The sequence below is a fragment of the Quercus robur genome, chromosome 9 (genome assembly GCF_932294415.1).
Source record: "Quercus robur chromosome 9, dhQueRobu3.1, whole genome shotgun sequence".
NCBI lineage: Eukaryota > Viridiplantae > Streptophyta > Magnoliopsida > Fagales > Fagaceae > Quercus > Quercus robur.
Window position 1 is genome coordinate 42,296,994 of NC_065542.1, and position 26,159 is coordinate 42,323,152.

Here is a 26,159-nt window from a genome sequence, read left to right on the forward strand (position 1 = left end):
TTTGGACAGAACCAAGGCCTTGCATGGTCTTCGGACTCAAGCCTCTGGAGAAACCAACTACTTACAAAGAAAAATACAAGTTTTGGACAGAACCAAGGCCTTGCATGGTCTTCGGACTCAAGCCTCTGGGGAAACCAACTACTTACAAGAAAAAATACAAGTTTTGGACAGAACCAAGGCCTTGCATGGTCTTCGGACTCAAGCCTCTGGGGAAACCAACAACTTACAAGAAAAAATACAAGTTTTGGACAGAACCAACGCCTTGCATCGTCTTCGGACTCAAGCCTCTGGGGAAACCAACTACTTACAAGAAAAAATACAAGTTTTGAACAGAACCAAGGCCTTGCATGGTCTTCGGACTCAAGTCTCTGGGGAAACTAACTACTTACAAGAAAAAATACAAGTTTTGGACAGAACCAAAGCCTTGCATGGTCTTCGGACTCAAGCCTCTGGGGAAACCAACTACTTACAAAGAAAAATACAAGTTTTGGACAGAAGTAAGGCCTTGCATGGTCTTCGGACTCAAGCCTCTGGGGAAGCCAACTACTTACAAGAAAAAATACAAGTTTTAGACAGAACCAAGGCCTTGCATGGTCTTCGGACTCAAGCCTCTGGGGAAACCAACTACTTACAAGAAACAATACAAGTTTTGGACAGAACCAAGGCCTTGTATGTTCCTCGGACTCAAGCCTTTGGGGAAACCAACTACTTACAAGAAAAAATACAAGTTTTGGACAGAACTAAGGCCTTGCATGGTCCTTGGACTCAAGCCTATGGGGAAGCCAAGTACTTAAAGGAAAAACTACATTACATGGACCTTAGAATCTATCCGAGGAGAACTCTCCATTAACAATTGGGTTAATTCCTAAACTGCATGGATTCTCAAGTCTGCTCTCGGATCCTCAGCACCAAAGGGATTGATGCAATATAGAGCAATATGTTGCCAAAAACACAATCGGAGTCCCCTGCTGCTCGGTCACCCCCTCGGATGAATTATTTAGAGTTTATTGTTCTCGGACGGTATTCTTGCACTTATTATAGAATATTCAGCTGTTATCTTGGTTAGTTTCCTAAGTTTAACTTACTATGAATTATCGTTATTCTGCCTGGTAATGTCGGTAAATTATAATTAGTTGGATTATGTTTCAAGGTCTCCTGCTCTAAGTATCATTGAAGAAAAACACACACGGAGCACACCCATTCACAAAGTAGTGTTGCAAAAAAGAAAAGTATTCAAAACAAGTAAATAAATTTCCTTTTTTATTAAAACAAAGAGATAGTACAGCGTACAATGAAAAGTTGGAATCAGCTTATATTAAAGCTAACTGCATAATCGAAAAGAAAGATACAAGAGAATAAGATAAAGCCGAGGAGGTAGTACAGAGGAGAGGTTGGCTGCTGCTTCAAGACTTTGTTTTTCCTCAACACTTTTACATGCCCATAACTCAGGCAGCAAAAGAACCCAGCGTGGGGCCTGCACCATTGAAGAAAAGGTGCAGAGAGAGCCCAGCTTCAGGCTAGAGCAGCTGAAGAAAAGGTGCAGGGAACCCAACTTGAGGCCCACACCGTTGAAAAGAAGGTGCCGGGAACCGGAAGTTGAGGAGCCTACACCAAAATTTGCCTGCGACAAGGCAGACGGCGCTGATGGCGGAAATTATTTCTTCTGACACACCAAAAATCTGGCATGACCAGTACCTGCTTTGGATTTTGACTAAAAGAAGGAGAAACACCATTTCTCCCTTTGTCTAGACGGAGTATTTTCTTGAATCTGTGCCCCCCATGCCCAGACCACGCTACCTTGAATCTCGTAAGGACCCGGCGCCGCTGTGGCGGAGGGAGTTCCTTTAACCCCAAGCCGCGCCTCAAACATATTATACTAAGGGAGGATAACACCGGATATGGAAGTTGTGATTATGGCTGAAGGATTGTGGTTTGGAAGGAAACTGAAGGATTTGTATGTAAGTGGGTCAACCTCCTACCCTATTTATTTAAAAGACAAGGAGGTGGCATTCAATTCACGCAGAGTCCCAAGGAATGCTACAGACAAAATGGTTTCGGCTCAATTCTCAACGCCACCTGCAACCATAGGATTAAAGGATTCTCGTGAAGGCGCATCTCGAACACTGGAACGTCAAAGGGTACCGCGTGACCAAAGACTAAAGGAATGCCTCTTGATCCGATGCATCTCCTCTGCAAATGGAAAAAGCCCAAACATCAAAAAGTACATAATCTGAGTGAGTCGTGATGTGGGCCCAGCATTATCAAAATCCTCATCCCCAACTAAAAGTCGAGCAGCAGGATTTTGAGGGGCTATTGTGGGGCTAGTGAATTCGCGGCCCAGGCCCATTCTGCATGGGGGCCCAGGGGCTAGGGCCCACGCCGAGGAGAGCCATTGCTGAGGACAACCTCCTGCTTGGCACCTCACGAAATGCCTGAGGAAGGGGGGAAACTGAGTTCAGGGGCAGGGTAAGGGAAAAAGCTACCAACACCATAATACCAAGCCCTGTATCTGACAAGTCCATGCTCTAAACCATACCCTTTAACTTTCCCAGCGACCCCAAACCATACTAGAGTATGGGTTGACAGGACAGGTCTGCACCCTGAAAAAAGGGTGAGACTTACACGTGAACTTGAAGGAAGAGAAGAAACACGGATATGAAAGGAAGAACTCCCCAGAAGGGGAGGAGGACTCTCTCCCCCCCCGGAAAAAGAGGAGAGAGGGAAGGACACAAGGATCCTTGGACGGCATCCGAGGACAAAAGTCCTACAACCCGTTCCAATGGAGGGCTTAGCTAGTCAAGTGAGTCCCGCTCGTACCAGAATTTCCATGGACGCCACGATCAAATCGTCCACCTGTGCCCAATGTCATGCCATTCGAGCCCACTCTCTACAAATCATATTGTTGGGGTCCATTGTATATGAGCCCAACGTTACTCTTGGGCCGTTAAACAAATCGTTTCCCTACAGATGTTATTTACTATATAATTTATAAACTTCTTTTTAATAAATAATTTTAAACTACAAAAACTTACAATTTAAACAATTGATTGATGATATAGTTATTGATCTTCAATCTTTTGGAAATTTTGCCAGCATAGAAGATATAAGAAGAAAATGTAATCCAAATGTGAAATTTTCAAAATTTATATCTAATAAAAAGATATTGATTGAAGTTGTAGCCTTGAGTTACAACAAAGTTTTAGACTTTTTTTTTTTTTTTTAATAATAAAAGTAATAAACATAATTTTTTGACTTGTGTAGATGATCAACAAAAGTAATAAACACAATCTAAACAAATTGATACGTTTGATCTGGTGCAGATGATCATTATTTTTTACATGGCTTACTATTATTGACTTGTGTTTCTAAGCAGTTTGCCCACATGGCAAACTTGGAAGCAAAAATTGTGTCAATTGTTGTGGCATTAGACTTTTTTATTAATAAAATGTAAGAATTAAATCTTTCTACTAAAGAGTAAAGAGGATTTGGATTTCAAAACCTTTAATTTAATTTTGGATTTAATGTAATTTTCCTCCTACATATAAGACAATTGTATTGGCCCTATTGGGTGATTATCACTATACCACAAGCAAATTATAGGATTTTTGTTTTTTTGGTTACAAGTGAAGGGAGTCAGCCTCCACTAGAGGCCAAAGGAAAAAGGGACCAAATCCTTTTTTAGGTCAGCAAAATTAAAAGTAACGTTAGGGATATAACAGAATGTCACAACAATTTCACAACATTCCAAAATTAACATACCAACTCATACATGTCACCACATTCTCCAATTTAAATTTCTTGGTATGCTAATGTAGGAATGTAATAAAATCGTTGTCCATACCAACTCACATATGAGCCACCACAATCTTTAATTTAAAATTTTTGGTGTGCTAATGTAGGAATGTAATAAATTGTTGTCCTTACTCCCTAGCATTACAGAGTTCATACGTGCACGTCTATAATTGTGGGGATAACCAATTTATATTAGGATCTTCTCTACGTAAAATGGATCCAAAAAATTCACAATGGAAGTCCCAAGCAAGAACCCAAGTTAAAGTGGAGCTATTATGGACAAGTCATCACTGGAACTGGACCTGTTAAAAGTTAGAAAGCCTACTCACTGCACTAGAAACTGGGGCTGTTTGGTATCAATGTTTAAACAACAGTTTTCAATGTTTAAACAACAATAAACACTTCTGACACATATTTTTATTGCACTCAAACATGCATTTTCATAACACTGAAAACTAAACACTGATACTAGAAATCTCCAACCAAACGGAAACTATTGGGGCTAATCAAAGGTGCTCCAATGGTTAAGGTAGACACAAAAGGACGAAAGGTAACCTGTGCTGGATAAAGAATCTAAATTCTCATACATTGGCTGGAATGAGGTTTGGACATTTTTAAGGTCTTGTTTGAGAGCATCATAGGAAACTTCCCGTGTTAAGTCTAATAGCCCATGCTCCTCGGGGAGCCCGAGGACTCCTCTGGGTATGCCCAATGCCAAAGCTAAATAGAGGAATCAACCCTGATGAAAATTGAGATATTGTATTTAATTGCAGTAAAAACAATATCAAGAGAGAGAGAGAGAGAGAGAGCTGTTCAATCAAATAGTTTGTCGGGTGTTAGCTATTTCAATATAAGACAGTCAATCAAAGCTGCGAAATAGCTGTTGCAACTTCCAAGCGTTTGTAGGTCCGCTTTATTAAGCTGCTTGTTGGGGAAAAGGGTTGCATATGCCAAACTTTTCCTGTCTCACAAACGCATCCCATGACATTACTAAAGAGGAGTACAAACTAACTACCCAATGTGTTACAATCAACCACAGAAAGGTATATGACATTAATTGGTGCTTTTTAAATTGTTATTTATATCAAATATCTTCTATGGAGAAAATAAGAAATCATCTTCTGGGTGAGGAAGCACCATTCATACCTCATTGCCACACTTCTCTATCAAGTTTTACTATAACACTACTCATCACCTTGTCATCGCTAATAAGAACAATATTACTTAAGGAAAAAGCTCAAACAATTTTTCTAATTTGCTTCTCAAAGCTAAATTGCTCACAGATGCCTCTTTAGATCTAAGATTCGAGGAGTCTACTGTACTGTATTTTGCTCACTGTTAGTACCTTTTGAAAGCATAGAAAATGCAGTTTCACTTAGCTAAAAGCCAAGATTTGATCTCAACATCAGAGTCCGAGGAACTTGAGTCGCTCCAGCTTTCAGAAGAAACTTCAGATGTCATCTCTCTTTGCAAAAATGAAATATAATTTGAGGTTGCAACTGAAATATTTGTAGATGTTGTAGCTTTATCTTTCTCTTTCAGTTTGTCCAACGTTGTTGATTGGGGCAAACGCAACTTCATTTCTGCCTTGATGCTAGAGGCAGAAGTACTAGTGATGCCACTGCGTACTGCTGCATCTTGGGTTCCAACAGTGCTGTCTTTTGCTTTCAATTCGTTTAAGGTTTTAGACTGGAGCAGACGTGCCTTCAATTCAGCCTTAATGCTAGAAACAGAATTTCTACCCATGCCGTTGGGTGTTCCAACATCTTGGAATTTATGCTCCTTTTGTTTTGATTCTTCTGAACGAGAGGCTAGACCACTTATAAAGCCTTCTGCCTGTGAAATGACTTTGGGGGAATAGGACTGCAGAGACAATCCAATATCCTCTCTAGCCCATTTGTAGACTGCAACTAGTTTTCCTTCTAAAGCTTCAATAAGAAGATCTAACTCACTCATTTCATATCGGAAGAGGAAAAATTTGTCACCCCAAGGGCAAGAACAGAGCTGCTTGGCATGACTCAGACATGAAAATTTGTTAGGATTACATTGACAACCTGCTGCAGAGAGGTGTAAATCATAGAAACACACTGCGCATTCCATCTTGCTGCTAGCATCAAAATTTTTGCTCATCTTCTGCAACTTTGAAGAGGTGCAAAGATACTTCCTCATAAGAGATTCACATTTAATACGTGACTACACAATAAAGAAAGATAAAACAAAGAATCCTGAATTAGGTTGCTTCAACCACTTTGTAAAGAACACAACAATATCTACTAAGCGCAAACCCAAAGCAGCAGCAAAAAAAATATTAAAAGGAAAAAAGGTTATTAAGAAAAGAAAACCTTAATTAAAACTCTACTCCTACCTATTGGAATAAAAAAGATAAAATGGTATCTATCTCATAACAAAGCTTGTGTGGAGCAATCTAGGGGTTACCTTGGCTGCTTTTGTTAAGATCCCGTCCTTTCCACACCCGTCCCTCCATCTCAAATTATGTAATGTATTATTGCTTCGCAGTGAAAACTCCCATTGTGCCTTCACAGCTTCCCTAGCTGCTCCAAGTAACAGCTTATCAAAGGATATTGATGTCTTTCTCCGCTGCTCACGATAGAGTTCCACAGCATTCTGCCCGAAGGGCAACCAGTCAAGGGGAGCAAAATTCACCGCCTCAACACAATTAAAGCCGCAATCAAATCCTGAATGATATGCTCCTGGAAGGATGAGAACAAACTCCCTGGGATACTGAATGCAGCGATAGACAGGTATACCCTCCGACTTTATCCTGGAGATAAATACCTCTTTAACCTGTATCAAAATTCATGTCATGAAAGATGTCCACAAAAAAATATATATATATATATATATATATATATGAGTGTGTTCTTCTTGTAATTTCTAAAATATCCAAGTAAATATTTGCTTTTCAACAAAGAAATTGTTGAGCCAATGAAAAATTTAACTGCAATGATATATTCATTGTTCCTTGATTATTCATCCTATTTCTCCCCAAAAAAAAATTTCACATCAGTTGACATTGTCAACTTGAGCATAGTAAATACACCGAAGACAACCATTAGCATGAGGGATCACTAACTCATATGGTGATAGATAGTACAATCACTGCAATAATTACAGTTTGAAGGGGTATGTCTGCATTTAACTAAAACTGGAAGGATCATGTGCATAATGAGAAGAAACAAATCAAAGCTTATGTAATCAGCAAGCAACAAAATAAGGAGACGATATGAATTTTTTTAGGGAAAGGTTTTGCTACATACTTGTATGCAGCAATTGCTGCATAAAGGATTATAAGGCGGCAAAAAGAAAGTGACAAGTGTCTAAGGGTCCATCTGATCATGTGCATTTGCACATGACCCTTGGACACATGTTGCTTTCTTTTTACTACCACATAACCCATTATGCAACAATTGTTGCATACAAGCATGCAGCAAAACCTTTCCCCATATTATAAGTGACAACATAAATATAAGGCAAAGAACTATTTTATGCAGTACAATATAGCTGCAGTGGCACCAATGGTGTTAAATCTACAGCATAGTTAGAGAATACGGTCCCTTCGAAAGTATAAGATCAAGGATAGAAACTTCCATCCAACTAGGAAGCCTTTTCAGGTTAGGGAATATGCAATTCTGGTAGATAATTTGGTCAAAAGTATTTTATTGCATTTTAAAATAGAAATATAATCTCAAAATCTTATTAGGACTTGCCTAATGGAAATTTTCATGTTTTCGTTTATTGGAGGCTGAGACATTGTTACCTCATCTTTACAGCATCTCTTTATCTTCTTTCTCCATTATTTTGCATTGTCATTCTCTGGACCGCAAAGTTACACAACAAAAACCCCTCTTTAGTTTTCCATCACAACACCCTAAACTGCGTTTCCCATTCCACATATCTCTCACCTGAGGCAAAGGTGGGCATAGTCATGGGAACCCATTTCCAAAAATTTGAGTCTCATTACCCGAGAAGAGAAAAATCCAATCCCCCCAGGGGAAGAGAATAAGATTCTGATGGCAATCAAATTGATTTTTGTAGCCTCTCTTCAATTTTATCTCCCATGTTACTCTCTCCCTTGCAAACCTCACCTCATTTGCACCCTCCACTGGTAATATCATACCCTCACCAGTCACCACCACAAGCGATCTTACCTTTAACAAACCATTCCTATTCCTTACATCTACCAAATATGATAAATGTATATATTTCAAAAACTCCCATTCTGAAGTGTCAGAAAACCCAGACAAGGGAAAGGGAATCAATTGGTTGCAATGGGAATCACAGTAATGGGAACCCCATTCCAATTTTCATTCTCACAACCAAACAAGCCTAACTTTGCTAAGATGTACCCTAAATTAATTTGTGCCCATAATTTCAGGCAGGGTAATTTTCAATAACCTCAAGCTTTCAGGTGTAAAACCTTGAAGAATCCCACAATGCCAGCCCCACAATAGCTTACCAAATAAGCATTGGATGACCAGTTTCCAACTCTATGTCAACCAACAAGCATATTTTCCAGAGGCAGAAATAGGTAATGAGCCAAAGAGATCATTACTATGATGTTTTGGTTCTTAGGAAGTTTGGGAAGAAAAGGAAGATGATGATGATGTTGATTTTAATGTTTTGGAATGCTTGAAAGTATCAAAACATGGAAAGCTACAACAAAAGCATAAGCAACTTGACAACTTGACATATTCTTCACAAGCCTCAGCTTCTAATGTATTGCTTGTATATGAAGGTGAAAACTGAAAACAGCAAGAGATCAAAGATGGCATATCCCATGAAAAGATATGAAAGATGTACTGACATAATCGAATTTCAGAGATATAATAAACAAGGTCCAGCCTTGAATGAACCCATAGTGGCATAAATTGGAAGGGAAATGACTAGTGCACACAAGCTGTTTACACACAAAGTTGTGTAATAGTTTTTGAAAAGAAGTCACAATTTCAATTTAAAAAAATTCCATACAACTTTGTGTGTAATAGGCATTTCTTAAATTGGAAAATCATGCATAGAAATAAGGAGGAATTACAGGTGGGAAAAAAAGCATTGCATATTTAGACCAGAGTATATGATGCTTCTTACAAAATTGTAAATATATGCATGCCATTTGGCTTTTGTGTGATGAAATTGAAAGTAAGCCCATCAAATAGAGGTAGATATGAACTCATGCCATTTTTTTAAAAAGAAAACAACAGGAACTTCTCTTTAGTGAAACAATTATATGAGAAGGATATTGCAACTCACCAGACTATTGCCTAACTCATGTTGCTCAACCAACAAATCTGGAAAGTACTTCTTCACAGCTGCCTCAAATTTAACATTATAGCTCCTTGGAATGCAATAGGATATTCTAGGAGCACCCAAATGCATGTAACGCAATAAATATAGGTGGTGCTCTTCAGTTTTCTGTTTTAGAAATCAATAGAATAAGATTGATAGGATGGATATTAAGCCAATTATTCAGGAAAAAATCTATTTACATCCAGCTAATTAAGAATCCAAGTATCTTACCCAATGAAGTGAGGAAAAGCACATTCCTATGCGAAGCTGAGGCACTACGATACCAGAAGTCTCCCAGCTTTCGAAAGAAAGGAAAGAACCAGGCAGTCTAGATATATTGTTTAAGTTCCAGCCTGATTCCAAATACTTAGGATAACGAGATGTCTCTACAGAATTGGAAACTCTTGGAAATCCACTGCCAAAAACCCCAGTGTCCAGGTTTTCACCAAAAAGCACCTAAAGAGTGGACTAGCATAACAATATAAACTGGCCGACAAAACAGAAATATGTACAGAAATGTTAATCAATGATCTCATTGTATAATCTCCAACATACCTCAATTTCTTCAGTTGGATTCTCAATGATACGTCTATATTCACCTTCAATATTTTCCACTGATGGTTCCCACTGATTTTGAAATTCGGTTGAATTTTTATCTGAACCTGTAACCTTATCCCCACTGCAAAAATATTGGCGCTTGAAATCATCTGCACATCGGTTAAAAGTTTCAAGAGTGAACTCTGGACCAGGTTCAGATTCAAAGACTTCAATATTAAAACGTCCAACAGTGTCACAGTTTGAGGTATCTTCATCGCCAGGATTATAGTCTGAACCCATTCTCAAACTTCTTCTCCTCTTACCCTTCACATTTTCAGAAGATCTAGACATTTGACTCTCTAAAGACTGATTTTGAAGCCCATCTATCCGCTGAGTGTGGCTAACAAATGTGGAATTTTCCCATATGCCCTTTTCCTTTATTAGGCAGGGAGGTTGCCAGGAAGGAGGAGGAACAATACGACAAATTCCATATGGTTCCACCCTAGGACGTATTCTTGCAATATACTCAACTGTGTCTTCAAATTCCTACAGCAAAAGGTTCAAAGTCCTCAAAAATTAAAATTACCACAAGAAAAAACATTTTATATTTTACAAAGTTACTGAGAACATATGAATGGAAGCAGAAATGATGAAATCCATGAATGTGATTAATAAAAGTTAGACAAGATATACTTCTTCTGTTGGGTGGAAAACAGGAGCCTCTTCAATGACTTCTATTCTTGCATCTTCAGGATGCCACTTTGCTGTTACCTGTTTCCAAAACTTCAAATGACCATGAAACTGACCACAAAAATCAAGGAACCAAGAAAATTTGCCTGATAATTCTTAAGAATTATCAAGTCCAATGGAAAGGTTGGAACTAGTACCTAATAATCAATAATACAAACAGAATAATCATTGTAATGAATGAAAGTCAACCTTCAGACAGTTATTACAATCTGGGCATCCATGAGAAACCCCTTTTGGAAGGCAAGTTTTCAAAGGAAAATTCTGCAAAAGAAACAAAGTACCACTATAATTACTGCTTCCAAACAAAAAAAATATCAAACAGTCACTACCTGTGAGATTTGAGATTACTACATTTCTCAACACATCAATTGTCCAGATGCAAAGTAACTATCAAATAGTCAGTCATTTTTAGACACATTCATAACTGTATGCTAAGTTTCAAGGTATAAATATAGACAGCCGAGTTCATGTTTGCCCATGTGTATGAAATTACCTTACAAAAATGCACCTGTGGACACCCACAAACTCACATAACATTTATATACAGATATGCATGCACAAACCTATGCGGCTGTGTCTATATTAGCAAGAGTTATTTTGTACAGTTCCAATAGAGTACAGTTCTTATTGACTAAGCTTCCATTTTCTTTTTCTGGAAAAGACTTAAGGAAATCTAGCACCCCCAACACCCCCCGCCCCCCTCCCCACCCCAACAAAAAAAAAAAAAAAAAAAAAAAACAGAGTAAGCCACAATTATCGCAATATGATTTTTTTTTTTAAGGATAAGTATCTCAATATGAACACATTAATCACCTACAGCTCTTTATTTAAATATATATAATATAGAAAACAACAAATGAAGAAATCATAATGTTCCACTATGGGGAAGATCAATACAATTTTAAATAATGTTATCCACATTATTGATGTCAACATTAAAGTCAATATCAATGTCGATATTATTATCATTATTATTATTCTTCTACTTTTTTTATATTTTCAATTAAGTCATTCATCTAATCATCTAGCATAATAACTCAACAAAGCAAAAGTGTAAGTACTTGAGGTGGGATATGCAGGTCCCCTTTCGCCATTTTTCACCCTCAAGGGCCATATCTACCATTTAAGTCATAGGCCACCATGTCTTTTCAGATGCCCCCCTATTAAACATGTTGATGCAATCACTCTTTAGTACCCATGACCAAACCATCTGTATTTTACTTCCTGTTGGTTTGTTCCTATCTAATTTTATAATTAACTACATAAAAGTACTTTCATTTTACTTCAATATCATTACCTGCATTTCAAACTAAAAGACATGATACAACTTTAATGTAATACAAAATTGAAATAAATACCAAAGTTTGCCCCTGTGCAGGTATGCTTCTTTACACATATTCTCAGATATTAAGGTTAAGATAAGAAATATGCATCCTTGGGTTTGGAAAAGGGGTTGGGGTGGGTGAGGACATCTTATCTGATACTAATAGTTATACATACAAGGTATTCATAATCAACACAAGTCACAGAATACCAAATTTCCTTTAATTTTACCACTATGAAACAGCATAATATATCAAAGCACCTATGCATGTTAAAGAGGAGAAGAAGAAGATCTATGACCATATCACGCTGTCCAGATTCAAATTCCTTTGGGCTATAATTGCTTTCATCAAAGAGTATCCATGGTTTGCGTTTGAGCATTCCTGACAGCTCTGCAATGTCAGTCTTGTCAAACATAGTGTCTGTCTTGATTGGCTCTTTTTTAGATGCATCCAAGGAGGAAATCGTATTATTGGTTTCATCACTTTTTTCAACCCTCTTAAGTACAAAGGATGTACGAGAGACAAAACCTGGAGGAGCCGAGAGACCTTCAACCTTCTCGTTATTGAGAGAAGACCTTATGTACTCTGGGCCCATCTGCACTATGATGTAAAAAAAATAAATAGAAGATTTATATATGACAAAACCCAAGCACTTTATGAATACAATAGATTAACAATCTAGTATTAACATATTGGGAAGATATTGGTAGATTCCAACTGTTATCCTCACTGATAACTGCTTAACAGCTCATACCAACCCAAAACTGGACCTTACAAAAAGCTTGTAATTTTCTACGGCAAGCCAACAAAAGAAGCAAAAATATGGAGAAGAAATAATTCTGTGGACCTCACAAAAAGCTTGTAATTGTCTGCAGCAAACCAACAAGAGAAGAAAAAATATGTAGGAAGAGAACAATGAAGGCCAACCACAAAGAATAAAGCCAATTCTACACACTCATAATGTACATGAGACATATCTGAACATATTGGTGAGTGAAATGAGTCTTTCAAGAGAATCTGATTACATTTGGAATCAGAAAGTGTTATTGGCTTTAGGTTATACTTAATGCAACTCCAAATGCATTCTCTAGTGTAGAAATCAACATGACTGTTAACTATCAAAAAAAGAAAAAAAGAAATCAACATGATGGTTGCCTTACAAAATTAAATAACTAAATTCTAATACTTCTCTTGTTTCCATCTCCTTTTATTCTTCTACAGTAATCTTAAGTAACAGGGTTGCATGTCAAATACTCAATCCCAAGTGCTTTCCTGCTAGGACCTTTCTTGATATTATGGTCGCACAACTGAATCATCAAAGCGTACAGCAAGATTTCACCAAGATAAATTAGTTGGCCCACAGACTGCAAAGTTGTGTTTTTGAAATAGTTAACTACATTAATCTTGTCAATATCTCACAGATTGTCCAAACCTAAAAGTTCTAACCCCCCCCCCCCCCCCTCCCCCCAAAAAAAAAATGTTTGCACATATTTAGCACCCAGCCCACGCTTGTTTCAAAAGCTTTCATGGGGTTTTACATTAGATGAAAGTACTTATTAAATTTGTTTGCAAGGACATAGCTCTCAAGTTTATCAAACAAGCAACTTCTTGCAAAAACATGGGACATCCCAACACCATTTTTTATATAAATTTGGCTGTTAGACAACCAAGAAAAACCACCTTTAAAATGCCAAGTAGTTTTATGATCGACTTTCCCTTTCTTCTCTCACATTTTTGTGACTTCAAAAATGGAATTTGAAGGAAATGGGCATTAAGCACATCATATTAGGTAGAAACTTACTCTCTACTCCATGCCAAATGACCAGCAAAAGAAGCAGGGAAAAAATTCCCCCAGAACTTTGTGATTGTAGTTGCTGCTTGCCATTGGGTGACAGATTTTTAAGGAAAATCAAGTGATAGATTTAGCATGTGAAAGCATGACATTAAGAAAATTTTCATCATTTGCAATTATATCTGATCCCAAGGATAAAAAAGTGGATCTGGATATGATATCATTCTGTTTTCTTTTCACTTATATAATGTTACACCAGTCGAATTCATCCCTGATCCATGTACTAGACAATCTCTCCAGATACATTTTCTTCTTGATAATATTTCATCTCTATTGGTTGAAAACATACCATAGAGAAATTTAATTTAATTATTTTTTCTTTTTCATTTTTTGAAAAAGAACCTGGTGGGTCCGAACCCACAACCTCATCCTCTACCATACTCTTACAAGGGGAGAAGATGCCATTTGAGCTAGAGCTCATTGGCAACAATTAATCAGATTCAAGATTCTTGAATATTAGTATAGATTTAAAAATTTAAAAAAAAAAAAAAATGAATGCATAATTGAAATATCATATATGCATTGTCCGATTACCATTAAGTCACATATCAAGTGACAACCCACTAACCATATTAACTACAATGAAAACTAATGTGCTGCTAGTTTAAAAGTTTCCTCCTAAGTTAAAAAAGGAATCTTTATAAGTCTTGACTCATAAGTTGTTCTTGACTTAATGGCACATCTAATTTAAATACAAAATCCTCACATGTATTAGACAGATCAAAATTAAGATGTTCAAACGACATGCTTCAATGTCACAAAATACAGCATTATTCCATCTTAACCAAAAGAAAATTATAAAAGTGAAGTCACAAGCATGCATGATTGCTCCTTCATCTTCCAACTGACTATTGGTAAGACATCATCTTAGAGTTTTCAAAACAAAACCTGAAAAATATTTTGCCACTTGTTCATACGATCCAATACTCAAACCAACCCTCATTTCACTAAATTGGCAAATTAGTCAACAATCACAAAACAATGCAGAACCAAATGTGAACCGCTAAAAATTGGCTGGACCGACAACCCTTTTATCAGTATTTATACTAAAACTACTCTTCAACAAAGATTTTCCACACTCAACCAAATGGAAGAGGAGTACTTTGTACAATTGTACCACCTGGGGTCATATAGACCAAAACCCGGGCTCAAATGTTGTTAACTGACAAAAATTGGATGGACTGACGACCATTTCACTGATATTTATACTAAAACTACTGTTCTAAAAAGATTTTCCACACTCAGCCAAACTTACCTGCAAATTTTGAATCATATATGATACATGAAACCCAAAAAAAAAAAAAAAAAAGGGTTTGTTCCAATTTGTGAAAAGAAAATAAAACTCACTATCAGTTTGAACCCATCATCAGCATGTACCTCACACTAAATATCTGTGTCAGTACTAAGAAAACAATAGAGAAATGTGCAATTCATAGCATCAAAATTTATAACCAAAACGGATTCTGAAAAAGAATGGGGTGGGACAAATTATCGAATGAAAAGCCTCGCAGGAATTCAAAAAATTCAGAAGATTGGCTACTTCAAAATGTTGAAGAAAGACTAATAAATAAACCAAAATGAAAAACAAGAACAATAGAGAGAGAATTTTGTAGAAACTTTACCTGAAGAAACCGAAAGCGTTCTTTAAGCTCTAATCTCTAATGCTTGTTTTCTGAGTTGCTCCGAACCGAACCCACGTATGATGCTCTAAATGGGTTTTCAGTTCTCACACCTTGTTCCTCTTTTTCAGTTTCCACTGGTCTGGTCGTATAACATGTTTGATTTACTAACCTGCCCTCGTTAGCTTGTTCTTTTACTTGTTGGTTTGTTTGTTTGTTTTTTTTTTTTTTTTTTTTTTTTTAATTTTTAATTTATTTATTGGGTTATTAATCTTTTTTTTTTTTTAATAGTAACGACTCACATAGTTAAACTTGTTGCACACAAACTACACCTCTCTATACATACCCTATGAGCGACCAATATACTTGAGATGTGTAAAATAGTTTGTGTGAAAATGAATACAACTTTTGTCAATAATTACACATTTCTACACAAACTTTGTCATAATTTTCCTAGGCAAATAGTGACTAATGGAGGAAAAAATATTAGTTTATCACAAATTGCAGTAAAATGTGTGTAAAATTGTGTGATACTAGCATTATTATGTGCTCTACCCAAAGTTTTAAAATTTAAAAATGGAACTGTTAAAATAATAGAAAAAAATTAAATTTTTTAGATTTAAAATCGTTTTCAAAAATAAAATAAAATAATTATGATGATATTATAATTAAAAAATTAATTAAATATTTTAAACAAGTTTCCAATGGTTTTTCAAAATTATTATAAGGTTAATAGAAAATAATAAAATATAAACAGTCAAAAGAGAAGAATGTGTTCAGTAATCCTCCGATGGAAAGTGGAGGAACTAGAGCTAAGGCTATTAACCAAGTTCAGATGGAAATTAGGCCAAGATTATAAGGTGGGTACTCGTGCTTTTCCAATATTGGAAGACCATCAAGTCAACCACACAAAAAATTAAAAATAAAAATAAAAATCTGTGTTATTATGAAATAAAGAGTCAACTATAGGCCAAAATCGGATCTGCATTAATTGAACCCCCAACCACTACGTGGTTGATTGATGGGGCTTGAATGAACTTGACTTATCAAGAATTTTTAAAGAATATGTGTGTTATTGTGGATTTTTTTTTTTTTTTTTTCAAGTTTTACCAAAACAAGTATTTAGAATCCATTAAAGCACTTGCAGCTGTGGAGTTAAATAGTTATATAACTATTTTATCTCCATCAAAACAAAAAATAAATAAATTATATAGCAGTGGAGTTAAAAGTATTTTTTTTAGATTCATTGATATAGTGCACAATTATCTATGGCTGTGGACTGTACCTTAGACCTAAAAAAAAAAAAATTATTCAAAGCTCGAATTAAAATAATTCAAGTTGTTTCATTTTTTTACATTCTTTTATTCTCACACCATGCCTCTCTCTCAATCACTCTCATTTGAAACTCCATCTCTCAAAACTCTCTCAAGCTCACTCTCTCAACGTCACTCTCTCAAGCTCACTCTTTCATCATCGCCAGCCCGACTCATTCTCAACGTTGCCGCCACCGAAGCTCGACGTCACCGACCCACCAGCTGTCCCAAACCGCCAATCAACCTCAGACCCACGCCGCCATCTGCCTCAGACCCACTTCTTTTCTACCGATCCACCACAGACCCACTTCTCTTCTGCTGATCCACTTCAAGTCAGTTGTCTCTGTCTTCTTCATGTGGATGCTTGGGATTTTTGATTTGGATATAACATCAAAGAATGTGGGATTTTTTATTTGGGTATAACATCAAAGAATGTGGTCAATGATTTCTTTTTCTTGTTCTTTCAGTTTATTATTTTAGATACAATAATTTTTTTGTTGTTCTTGCTCAATGAAAAGTTCTGTCATTTGATTTCAGAGCATCCATTCGTTTTGATTCAGAGCATCCATGAATGGACAGAATGTATTTGTATCAGAATGTATTGGGAATTTTTTGTTTGTAGGAATTTGTTGTGTGGTTTTCTTGTAATAGAAGTTCTTATCCTAGTTTTATGTTTTGTTGCACAAACAGAAGCACACAAAAAGGATTTATTGTGGTCATTTTAATGAGAAATTGTTAGTTTGGTTTTGAGATGCTCAAAAATGAATTTGTTATTTTCTTTATCAGTAGGATTAAGCTACATGTCAAATTAAGTATTTATGCATAATCATGTTCTATTGTTATAATTGTAAGTATTTTAAGTTTTGATATAAATGTTAGTTTGAGAATTTTCTGTGTGCGGGGAAGTTCACATTTTTTTTTTAAATTTTATGGAGTCACGTAGAGACACGGAGTTACGTAGAAACCTAACATATTTCACGGGTATCATGAATGGGGATATAGAAATTGACTCGCAACTTTTGGGAATGTCTCAAAATACTCTTATATCAGTTTCTAACTCTCCACCTCAAGTTGAAAATGCATCTTCTAAAAAAGGAAAATGGGGCTCTAACTTTAGTGTAGAGGAAGATCAACTCCTAGTGTCAGCAAGGCTCAATACTAGTGTTGATGCCATAAACAGTAGTGAACAAACACAAAATACATTTTGTCAAAAAGTTTGGGAATACTTCACACAGTACAATACATCTGGTACCACACGTACTATTATCTCCTTGATAAGTTGTTGGAGAATGATTAGTGAAAAGACAAATAAGTTTGTCGGATGTAGGGCTAAAGTTAACGCACATCATCAAAGTGGTATAACCAAACAAGATAAGGTATAAATTATATTGCAATAATGTTAACATACCCATTCACCAATAATTTGAAGATATTAATCACGTTATATTTCTTTAAATTTTTTTAGATTACCAATGCGAAAGCTTTGTATAAAGAGACGTACAAGAAACCCTTTCTTCTTGAACATTGTTGGCTCATGTTAAAGGACCAACCAAAGTTTGCCGATCCTAATAGAAGATCAAAAGCATCCATGCCTCCAACTCCGAAGTCAACATCTATTGGCGAAGGGGATTGTGGGTCCGGACTTGGTGACACTTCCAATTTTGAGAGGCCAATTGGTAGGAAGGCGGAAAAAGCCATCCGTAAGGACAAAACCACCGGAAAAGATGTAAGACAATATTTGACCAAGAAATTGAAATTTATTGAGGATGTAATTCGATTGGAAGAGGAAAAATTGTCTATTGAGAGGGAAAAACTTGCGATTGAGAAGGAAAGAAGTGAAGAAAAACTTAAGATTGAGAAGAAAAAAATTTGAGATGGAATACATGTTAGAGAAGGAAAGAATCATGATGAAAAATACAAGTAGCTTGATCGGAGCACAAAAAGCTTTTTATGAACAATTCCAAAGGGAAATCATGGCAAGAAGAAGTTCATGTAATTAATGGGTTTGATTGCATTTTGGATGTAGCTTAGGTTTTTATGTATTTTATAGTGACTTATGTAGGCCTTTATCTATTTTGGTAGTAACTTATGTATTTTGTAGTGGCTTATGTCACTTGACTTTAATCTTAAACTAGATGTATGTATTTGTGTTGTGACTTATGCATGAATTGGTTATATTCATTTTGTTATGGCTTATGTCACTTGACTTTAATCTTAAACTAGATGTATGTGTTTGTGTTATGATTTGTGCGTGAATTAGTTATATTCATTTTGTTGTGGTTTCTGTCACTTGACTTTAATCTTAAATTAAATGTATGTGTTTGTGTTGTGACTTATGCATGAATTGATTATATTCATTTTGTTGTGGCTTGCGTCACTTGATTTTAATCTTAAACTAGATGTATGTGTTTGTGTTGTGACTTGTGCGTGAATTGGTTATATTCATTTTGTTGTGGCTTATGTCACTTGACTTTAATCTTGCATCTATAGTAATAATTGCTTTCCAATTGTCTTGAATGTTGCATCCATGAATCGCTCTTTGTTTCGCAAGTTGCTTCTTGATGACTTAGATAAGGATGAGATAATTGAAGAACTTGTTATGGAAACATCACAACCTAAACGTCGTCACTCTATTTGACATAATCATTTGGTAGGCTATGAGAGGCATTTTCTTGATTATTGTGCTCCACACCAATATATCCACCCGCTTTATTTCGCAGGAGATTTCAGATGAAGTGTTCTCTTTTTCTCCGTATTCAATCTAAGGTAGAAGCTCATGACTCTTACTTTATCCAAAAAAGAAATGGTGCCAACAAACTTGATTTATCTTCATTACAAAAAATAACTGCTGCACTTAGAATGCTTGCGTATGGAGTATCGGGTGATTTGATAGATGAATATGTGCGGATTGGAGAAACTACTGCATTAGAAAGTTTGAAAAAATTTGTTACTGCGGTAATTAATGTTTTCTCTGAGGAATACTTGAGAAAGCCAAACAATGAAGACATTGCTAGACTGTTAGCTCATGGTGAACGCCGAGGTTTTCCAAGTATGTTAGGTTCAATTGATTGCATGCATTGGAAGTGGAAAAATTGTCCATCTGCATGGAAAAATCAATATTGTGGTCATATTCGTGAGCCTACTATTATTTTAGAGGCAGTAGCATCATATGATCTTTGGATATGACTTGCATTTTTTAGGTTACCTAGGTCAAATAATGACATTAATGTGTTAAAGCGGTTACATGTATTTAATGAACTTGTTGAAGGACGTTCTCCTGCAGTACATTACTCAATCAATGGTCATGATTACACAATGGGATATTACCTTGCTAATGGCATACATCCAAAGTGGACAACATTTGTGAAAATAATCCCAGCTCCACTAGGACATAATCAAAAATTATTTGTAGCAGCCTAAGAGGCGTGTAGGAAGGATGTTGAGCATGCATTTGGAGTGCTTCAAGCACGTTTTGCAATTGTCCGTGGAGCTACATGATTTTTCCATCTTGAAACACTCCAAAAGATCATGAAAACGTGCATAATTCTCAATAATATGATTGTTGAAGATGAGCGAGATGATAATGAAGTGATAGACTTGGATTATGAACAAATTGATGGAGTGGATAATCCTCCTCTGCAAGTGTTACGTGAACAAAGTGATGGATTTATGTCATACATTGAGAGGTATGGATGCATTAGAGATTGAGAAATTCATTTTCAACCCTAGTTGGACCTCATTGAACATTTATGGCAATTGCAAGGCGAGTCATAGGAACTTGTGCAAGTGTGTGAGTTTTATTGTAATTTGGTTTGAGTTATATATGTGAGTAATATATGGACTACATTGTTCCTGCTATAATATGTGTTCTATTTTATATGTTTTCTTATAAATTCCTCTATTTCATAGTTCACATTGTTCCAAGATTGCTTCCGGACAATTGAGACGATAATAGACTATCATGATGATTGAGAAATTGCTTTAGTAAAAAAAAAAAAATGTATGAGTATAATTTGGGGTTAAAAAAATCACTTGCTAACATTAAACGATTATTTGCTATCATGTGGCGGTGGTGGCGGTGGCAGCGGTGGCGGCGGCGGCAGCGGTGGCATTGGCGGTGGAAGAGTCGGTGGTAACGGTGGTAATGGCAGCGGTAGTGATTATGGTGGCGGTGGAAGAGTCAGTGGCGGCGGCTGTAGTGGCAGCGGTAGCAGTTGCGGGTGGTTGTGATTGTTGTTTATTGTAGTGAATATATTATTTTATTGTAGTGGATATACTATTTTGGGTAAACTACATATTTGATCTCTAACGTTTATACTGAATGTCAATTTAGTCCCTAACCTTTCAAATGTGTCAATTTAGTCCCTAACTTTTTAACATTGTGTCAAAATGGTTTTTACCGTTAAATAGTAGATGGAAAATGCTGACGTGGCTAATGTTCAATATAAAATATTGATTTTAGGCCACATAAGACTGCCACCTGGATTGCTACCTCAACCTAACATAAATAAATAAATAAATACCCCAGTTTAGAAAACTCAATATTTCAACTTTTGAATTATTATTTTTTTTCATTTGTTCAGTGTTCCTCTCCGACCCAAATCAACTATGCCTTTACTATTTTTCTTCCTTTGTCAATGTTCCTTTCAACCCAGATCATCCCACTTATTTTTTTTTTCTTCCTTGCTCTTTCTCCAAAATCAACCTCTTCACATACATGATGATGATACAAGCCAAATCAACATCAACAAAAACTTAAACTGAGCCAAACAACCCAGATCAACTCCTCCACCTCTCTTCCAATTAATAAATAAGCAACCAAATGACCAAACAACCATGGATGACAACCAAATGGCCAGAGGATGAAAACCACCTCATTGATTCAAGGAGATGGTTGTGGTGGCCAAACAGCAAAATTGAGAGGCAAGCCTTGTTGCCAGAGAGAGAAAAAGGTGGAGGAGAAGACCAAACAGCAAAAGAGAGAAAGAGGCCAAACAGTGAAAACCATCTCGCTTATTCTCTCTCTCTAAATCTATTCTCCTCTTGGACTCTGTTGCTTTAATTGCTAGCATAGACTCAAGATAGGATGGAAGATTTTGGTGATTCATCTAATGGAATAAAGAGTCATGGGCATGAATCAATTGAGGTTTCATTGTGGGTTTGACAGGGTTTTGGTAGCGGTGGTTTGAGTGGCGGCGAAGGGTAATTTTTGGTTGGATTTGAGGATTAGGAAGGGGATTATAGTTGTGGGCTTTGGAATTTATGGGGTTGATACGATTTCTTGGTGGTGACATAGCTGTTGGATTGTTTTAAGAATTCATGGTTGTTGAAGAACAAACCCATCCTTTGGACTTCAATTAAACAAGGCATGTCGATCAGAACCAAACCAAAAATAAAAATAAAAATAAAATGATGTTTTTAGAAAATAGAACTGCAACAACACTAAAGTATAAAAAGGACAGTCAACAAAAATAAAAAAGAGATTAATAAGCCTAGCATTATTTGTTTTTGTTTTTTTTTTTTTTTAGGCTGACATGGAAGTCCAAATGGCAATCTTAGGTGGCCTAAAATCAATATTTTATTTTAACCATTAGTCATGTCAGTATTTTCCATCTACTATTTAACGGTAGGGTCTTTTTTGACACAATACCAAAATGTTAGGGACCAAATTGACACATTTGAAAGGTTAAGGATCAAATTGACATTTAATGTAAAGATTAAGGACCAAATATGTAGTTTACCCTATTATTTTATTATGATATTTATATTATTTTATTGTGTTGAAAGCTAAAATAGATCCACTGCTGCAGCATGTGTGTAGATAAAATAAATAAAGTAACTTTTTATAGTGCCAAATAGCTAAATTTTTAGCTCCACTACTGTGGATGGTCTTAACTACCTATAACTCTGTATAATGGTTGCTTCTAACTTAGATTCCACTCATTCTAGCAAAGCTTCTGTAGTCGAATCATTATTGAATTTCAGCAAAGCTTTCGCAATCAAATCAGAATTAAACTTTGGATTGGGCAAAATTTAGATAGAGCTTCCACATTAGGGCCAAAATTCTCTCAAAAAATGCTCACATTCTAACTAACCCTAACTCTCAATTTATGGAGAAAATTTAGCAGCGAAAAGCACCTTTTAGTCCTTACATTTTCAGGCGAATCCCATTTTAGTCCCTACGTTTTATTTTTACCGCTTTTAGTCCCTATCCTGAAAAACGTTTTCCGTTTTAGTCCCTGTCGTTACATCAAAAACGGAAAAAGCTGACGTGGCAAACGGTAGGAATAAATAATACTAAATTAAAGTTGATGTGGCCTAAATTAATAATAAAAAATGTTTTTTGGCATTAAAAAATGCCACGTCAGCATTTAAATTAAAAAAATTAATTTATTAATTTTAACTAAATAAAAAAAAATTAAAAACAGAATTAAAAAATAAAAATTATATGAATTGAGATCTAAGTGTGTCTTGAATAAGAACAATAAGAACACAAACCCAGATCCAAGAGCACAAAACTGGAAAAAAAAAAATTAAAGCAAAAAAAACTGAAATAAAAAAACCAAACAAGCTAAACTCTTAGAAGCATACTTGTGAACAGTCTTTTTCAACTTTTCCTCATCTAGAAACTGTAAGATCAAGAACACGAGCTCTCTACCAAGCGACGACATAGTAGCCGCCCACCTCTTGTTCGATTCCCAACAAACCAAAATCACCAAAAACACCACTAGATTTGCAAAAATAAAAATAAAAACTCAAAAGGGTTAATTTCTAACTACCTTTATTATTTAAAAAGAAAAACAGCACATAGATTCAATCAAATCTATACCCAAAACTAGACCGCTAAACTCCCATCCTTAAAACACAAAAAAAAACCCATTTTTACATACAAAAATTATTACCATGTACTTATTAGAAGACAAACATGTGCGAAGTAAAAATCAAGTAAACGAATAAATAAAAAAGTCAAAATGAAATCTGGGATTTTTTTTTTTCTTTTTAAATTTTTACTTAAGAGGATCACAAAAACAAAAGAAAGTTGCTTTAGACCATGTGGGTATCAAAGATGCAAAAGCCACATGGTGTGAGGGTGAGATGAGAGCAAAGCGACGGTGAAAATCAAAGCTCGGCGACGAGGCGAGCTCGACTGGGTCCTCATGGTGGCGACGGCGTCCTCGACGGCGTCCTTGATGGCGTCCTCGATGGCGACAGAGATCAGTGCAAAAAGAGAGGGAGAGACTAGAGTTTAGCTTGTTTGGTTTTTTCTAAGTGTATGTATCTTTTTTTTCTTTTTTTTTTAAAAAAAATTTCTGGGTTTGTGTTCTTGGATCTGGGTTTGTGCACTTGTTGTTCTTGTTCAAGACACACTTAAATTTCAATTCATATGATTTTTAGTTTTTAATTCTGTTTTTAATTTTTTTATTTAATTAAAATTAATAAATTAATTTTTTTTTATTTAAATGCTGACGTGGCATTTTTTAATGCCAAAAAATATTTTTTATTATTAATTTAGGTCATGTCAGCTTTAATTTAGTATTATTTATTCCTACCGTTTGCCACGTTAGCTTTTTCTATTTTTGATGTAACGGCAGGGACTAAAACGGAAAGCGTTTTTCAAGATAGGAGCTAAAAGCGGTAAAAATAAAATGTAGGAACTAAAATGGGATTCACCTGAAAATGTAAGGACTAAAAGATATTTTTCGCCAAATTTTAATCATTCTAAGAAAATCTGCCTAAAAATGCCTTATAGTTATTACCCAACGGACAATAGTATGCACTCTTACTTCTTCAAAATGATGAGGTATGGGCCGCTATTTATAGAAATTTTAGGATCAAGAACATTATGATCCATGTAGGATAATGTTACACTGATCATGATGATCTTTTACTAGCATCTTTTTCCACGATTAGTGTGCTAGCTTTGCACTTTTCATTCTCTAACATTACATCTTTAAGGCTTCGATGGGAAGTGCTACTGATGTTCAATTCAAATGATTTCAGTATCATTAGAAATATTGTGATTCTAAATTCATATGGCTCTGACCGTATGTTATTTGGACCACATGCCAGAGAGTTATGCATCACAGAGGTTGACTAGTTGGAAAGGATTGTCCGGAAGTTGATTAATATATTTTTTTCGCACACAATTACTCCTAATCTTGACCTCCAATGCACGAATTGGTAAAACCAAATTTTAGAAATTACCTTTACTTCAAGAAAGCAGAGATAATTTTGCAGTGTTGAACAAATTTGTGCGCAAATGACTCCTCAAAATCATTCCTTGCGCTTAAACTCCAATTGACAAAAGATGCTAAGGTTGTGTTTGGATATTAGGAATTGAATTTTAAATCAACTGATTTAAAATGCCTTGATTCTAAATTGGTAGATTTTACTTGTTTGGTTCCATTTTTTACATTAAAGGATTTGAAATTCTATGGTTGGAATACCTACAATTGGATTTATTTTAAATCAATAAATTAATAGACTCTTTTTCTCAATTATTTTCTCAAACTTCTTAATACATACAAGCAGGGAACATAGAAGTCAATCATAACCCCTCCTGAGCTATATATTCTCTAAATAATGTTGGCCCAAGAACATTAAATAATTCTGAAAATATGGCTTAATGTATGTTTTCTACAAATACGAAAACATCTTTATGTCGTGTTATATTTGAGTTTTGAGTAATTCTATGGTATCCTCCCATAAAAAAAGGGGAATGGTATCTATTAGTAGGTAATCTGTTACACCAGGTTACTTTTTTTCTCATATTTGACGGTTCCATTCTCACATTATGCAGTTCTAACATCACATGTGATAGTTCTTTTCTCACATTTGGTGGTTCTCTTACTTTTTTCTCACATTTGACGGTTTCATCCTTACATTATGCAATTTCAACATCACATGTGACAATTTTTTTTCTCAAATTTGGTGGTTCCTTTACCTTTTTTTCTCACATCTGATGATTTCATCCTCACATTGTGCAGTTCCAACATCACATGTGATAGTTCTTTTCTCACATTTGACGGTTCCCTTACTTTTTTCTCACATTTGACGGTTCCATTCTCACATTGTGTGGTTCCAACATCACATGTGACAATTCTTTTCTCACATTTGGTGGTTCCCTTACTTTTTTTTCTTCACATTTGACAGTTCCATCCTCACATTGTGTGGTTCCAACATCACATATGACAGTTCTTTTGTCACATTGGGTGGTTCCCTTACTTTTTTCTCACACTTGACAATTCCATCATCACATTATGCGATTCCAACATTACATATGACAGTTCTTTTATCACATTGGATGGTTCCCTTGCCTTTTTCTCACACTTGACGGTTTCATCCTCACATTGTGCGGTTCCAACATTACATATAATAGTTCTTTTATCACATTGGGTGGTTCCCTTACTTTTTTTTTTTTCTAACATTTGACGGTTTCATCCTCACATTGTGCAGTTCTAACATCACATAAAACAGTTTTTTGCTCACATTCAGTAGTTCCCTTATTTTTTCCTCACATTTGATGGTTTCATCCTCACATTGTGCAGTTCTAACATCACATATGTCAGTTCTTTTGTCACATTATGTGGTTCCCTTATTTTTTTCTCACATTTGATGATTCCATTCTCATATTGTGCAATTCCAATATCACATGTGACAATTCTTT

The 26,159-nt window shown here is 35.7% G+C and overlaps 2 protein-coding genes across 5 annotated transcripts in view; one reads left to right on the top strand and one right to left on the bottom strand.

Annotated features, from left to right (window-relative positions):
- Nucleotides 1–4,815: 4,815 nt before the first annotated feature.
- LOC126698477 (putative lysine-specific demethylase JMJ16) overlaps nt 4,816–26,159 on the bottom strand; it is a 30,089-nt gene continuing 8,745 nt past the window's right edge. The window contains exons 2-10 of one of the 4 annotated variants that reach the window (XM_050395731.1): nt 15,183–15,292; nt 12,007–12,303; nt 10,573–10,644; nt 10,327–10,416; nt 9,652–10,179; nt 9,328–9,552; nt 9,061–9,222; nt 6,229–6,597; nt 4,816–5,985 (exon numbers count right to left, since the gene is read on the bottom strand). In XM_050395731.1, coding sequence (XP_050251688.1) covers nt 5,164–5,985; nt 6,229–6,597; nt 9,061–9,222; nt 9,328–9,552; nt 9,652–10,179; nt 10,327–10,416; nt 10,573–10,644; nt 12,007–12,303 — 2,565 coding nt within the window. In that variant the 5' untranslated portion in view covers nt 15,183–15,292 and the 3' untranslated portion in view covers nt 4,816–5,163. Of the gene's footprint in view, nt 5,986–6,228; nt 6,598–9,060; nt 9,223–9,327; nt 9,553–9,651; nt 10,180–10,326; nt 10,417–10,572; nt 10,645–12,006; nt 12,309–15,182; nt 15,350–26,159 lie in introns of those variants that run through there. The other 3 variants (XM_050395729.1, XM_050395732.1, XM_050395730.1) reach the window with 3 other exon arrangements.
- LOC126701057 (glutathione S-transferase T3-like) lies at nt 17,479–18,365 on the top strand. The gene is made up of 2 exons (XM_050399199.1): nt 17,479–17,868; nt 17,958–18,365. Exons 1-2 carry the CDS (start codon nt 17,479–17,481, stop codon nt 18,363–18,365), a joined length of 798 nt encoding a protein of 265 aa, XP_050255156.1.

What these genes read in the sequence shown, in the direction of transcription:
- LOC126701057 (XM_050399199.1), top strand. Translation starts at nt 17,479, where the DNA reads ATGAATGGGGATATAGAAATTGACTCGCAACTTTTGGGAATGTCTCAA. An exon ending in GTATAACCAAACAAGATAAG is followed by an intron (nt 17,869 to 17,957) that starts GTATAAATTATA and finishes AAATTTTTTTAG; the next exon opens with ATTACCAATGCGAAAGCTTT.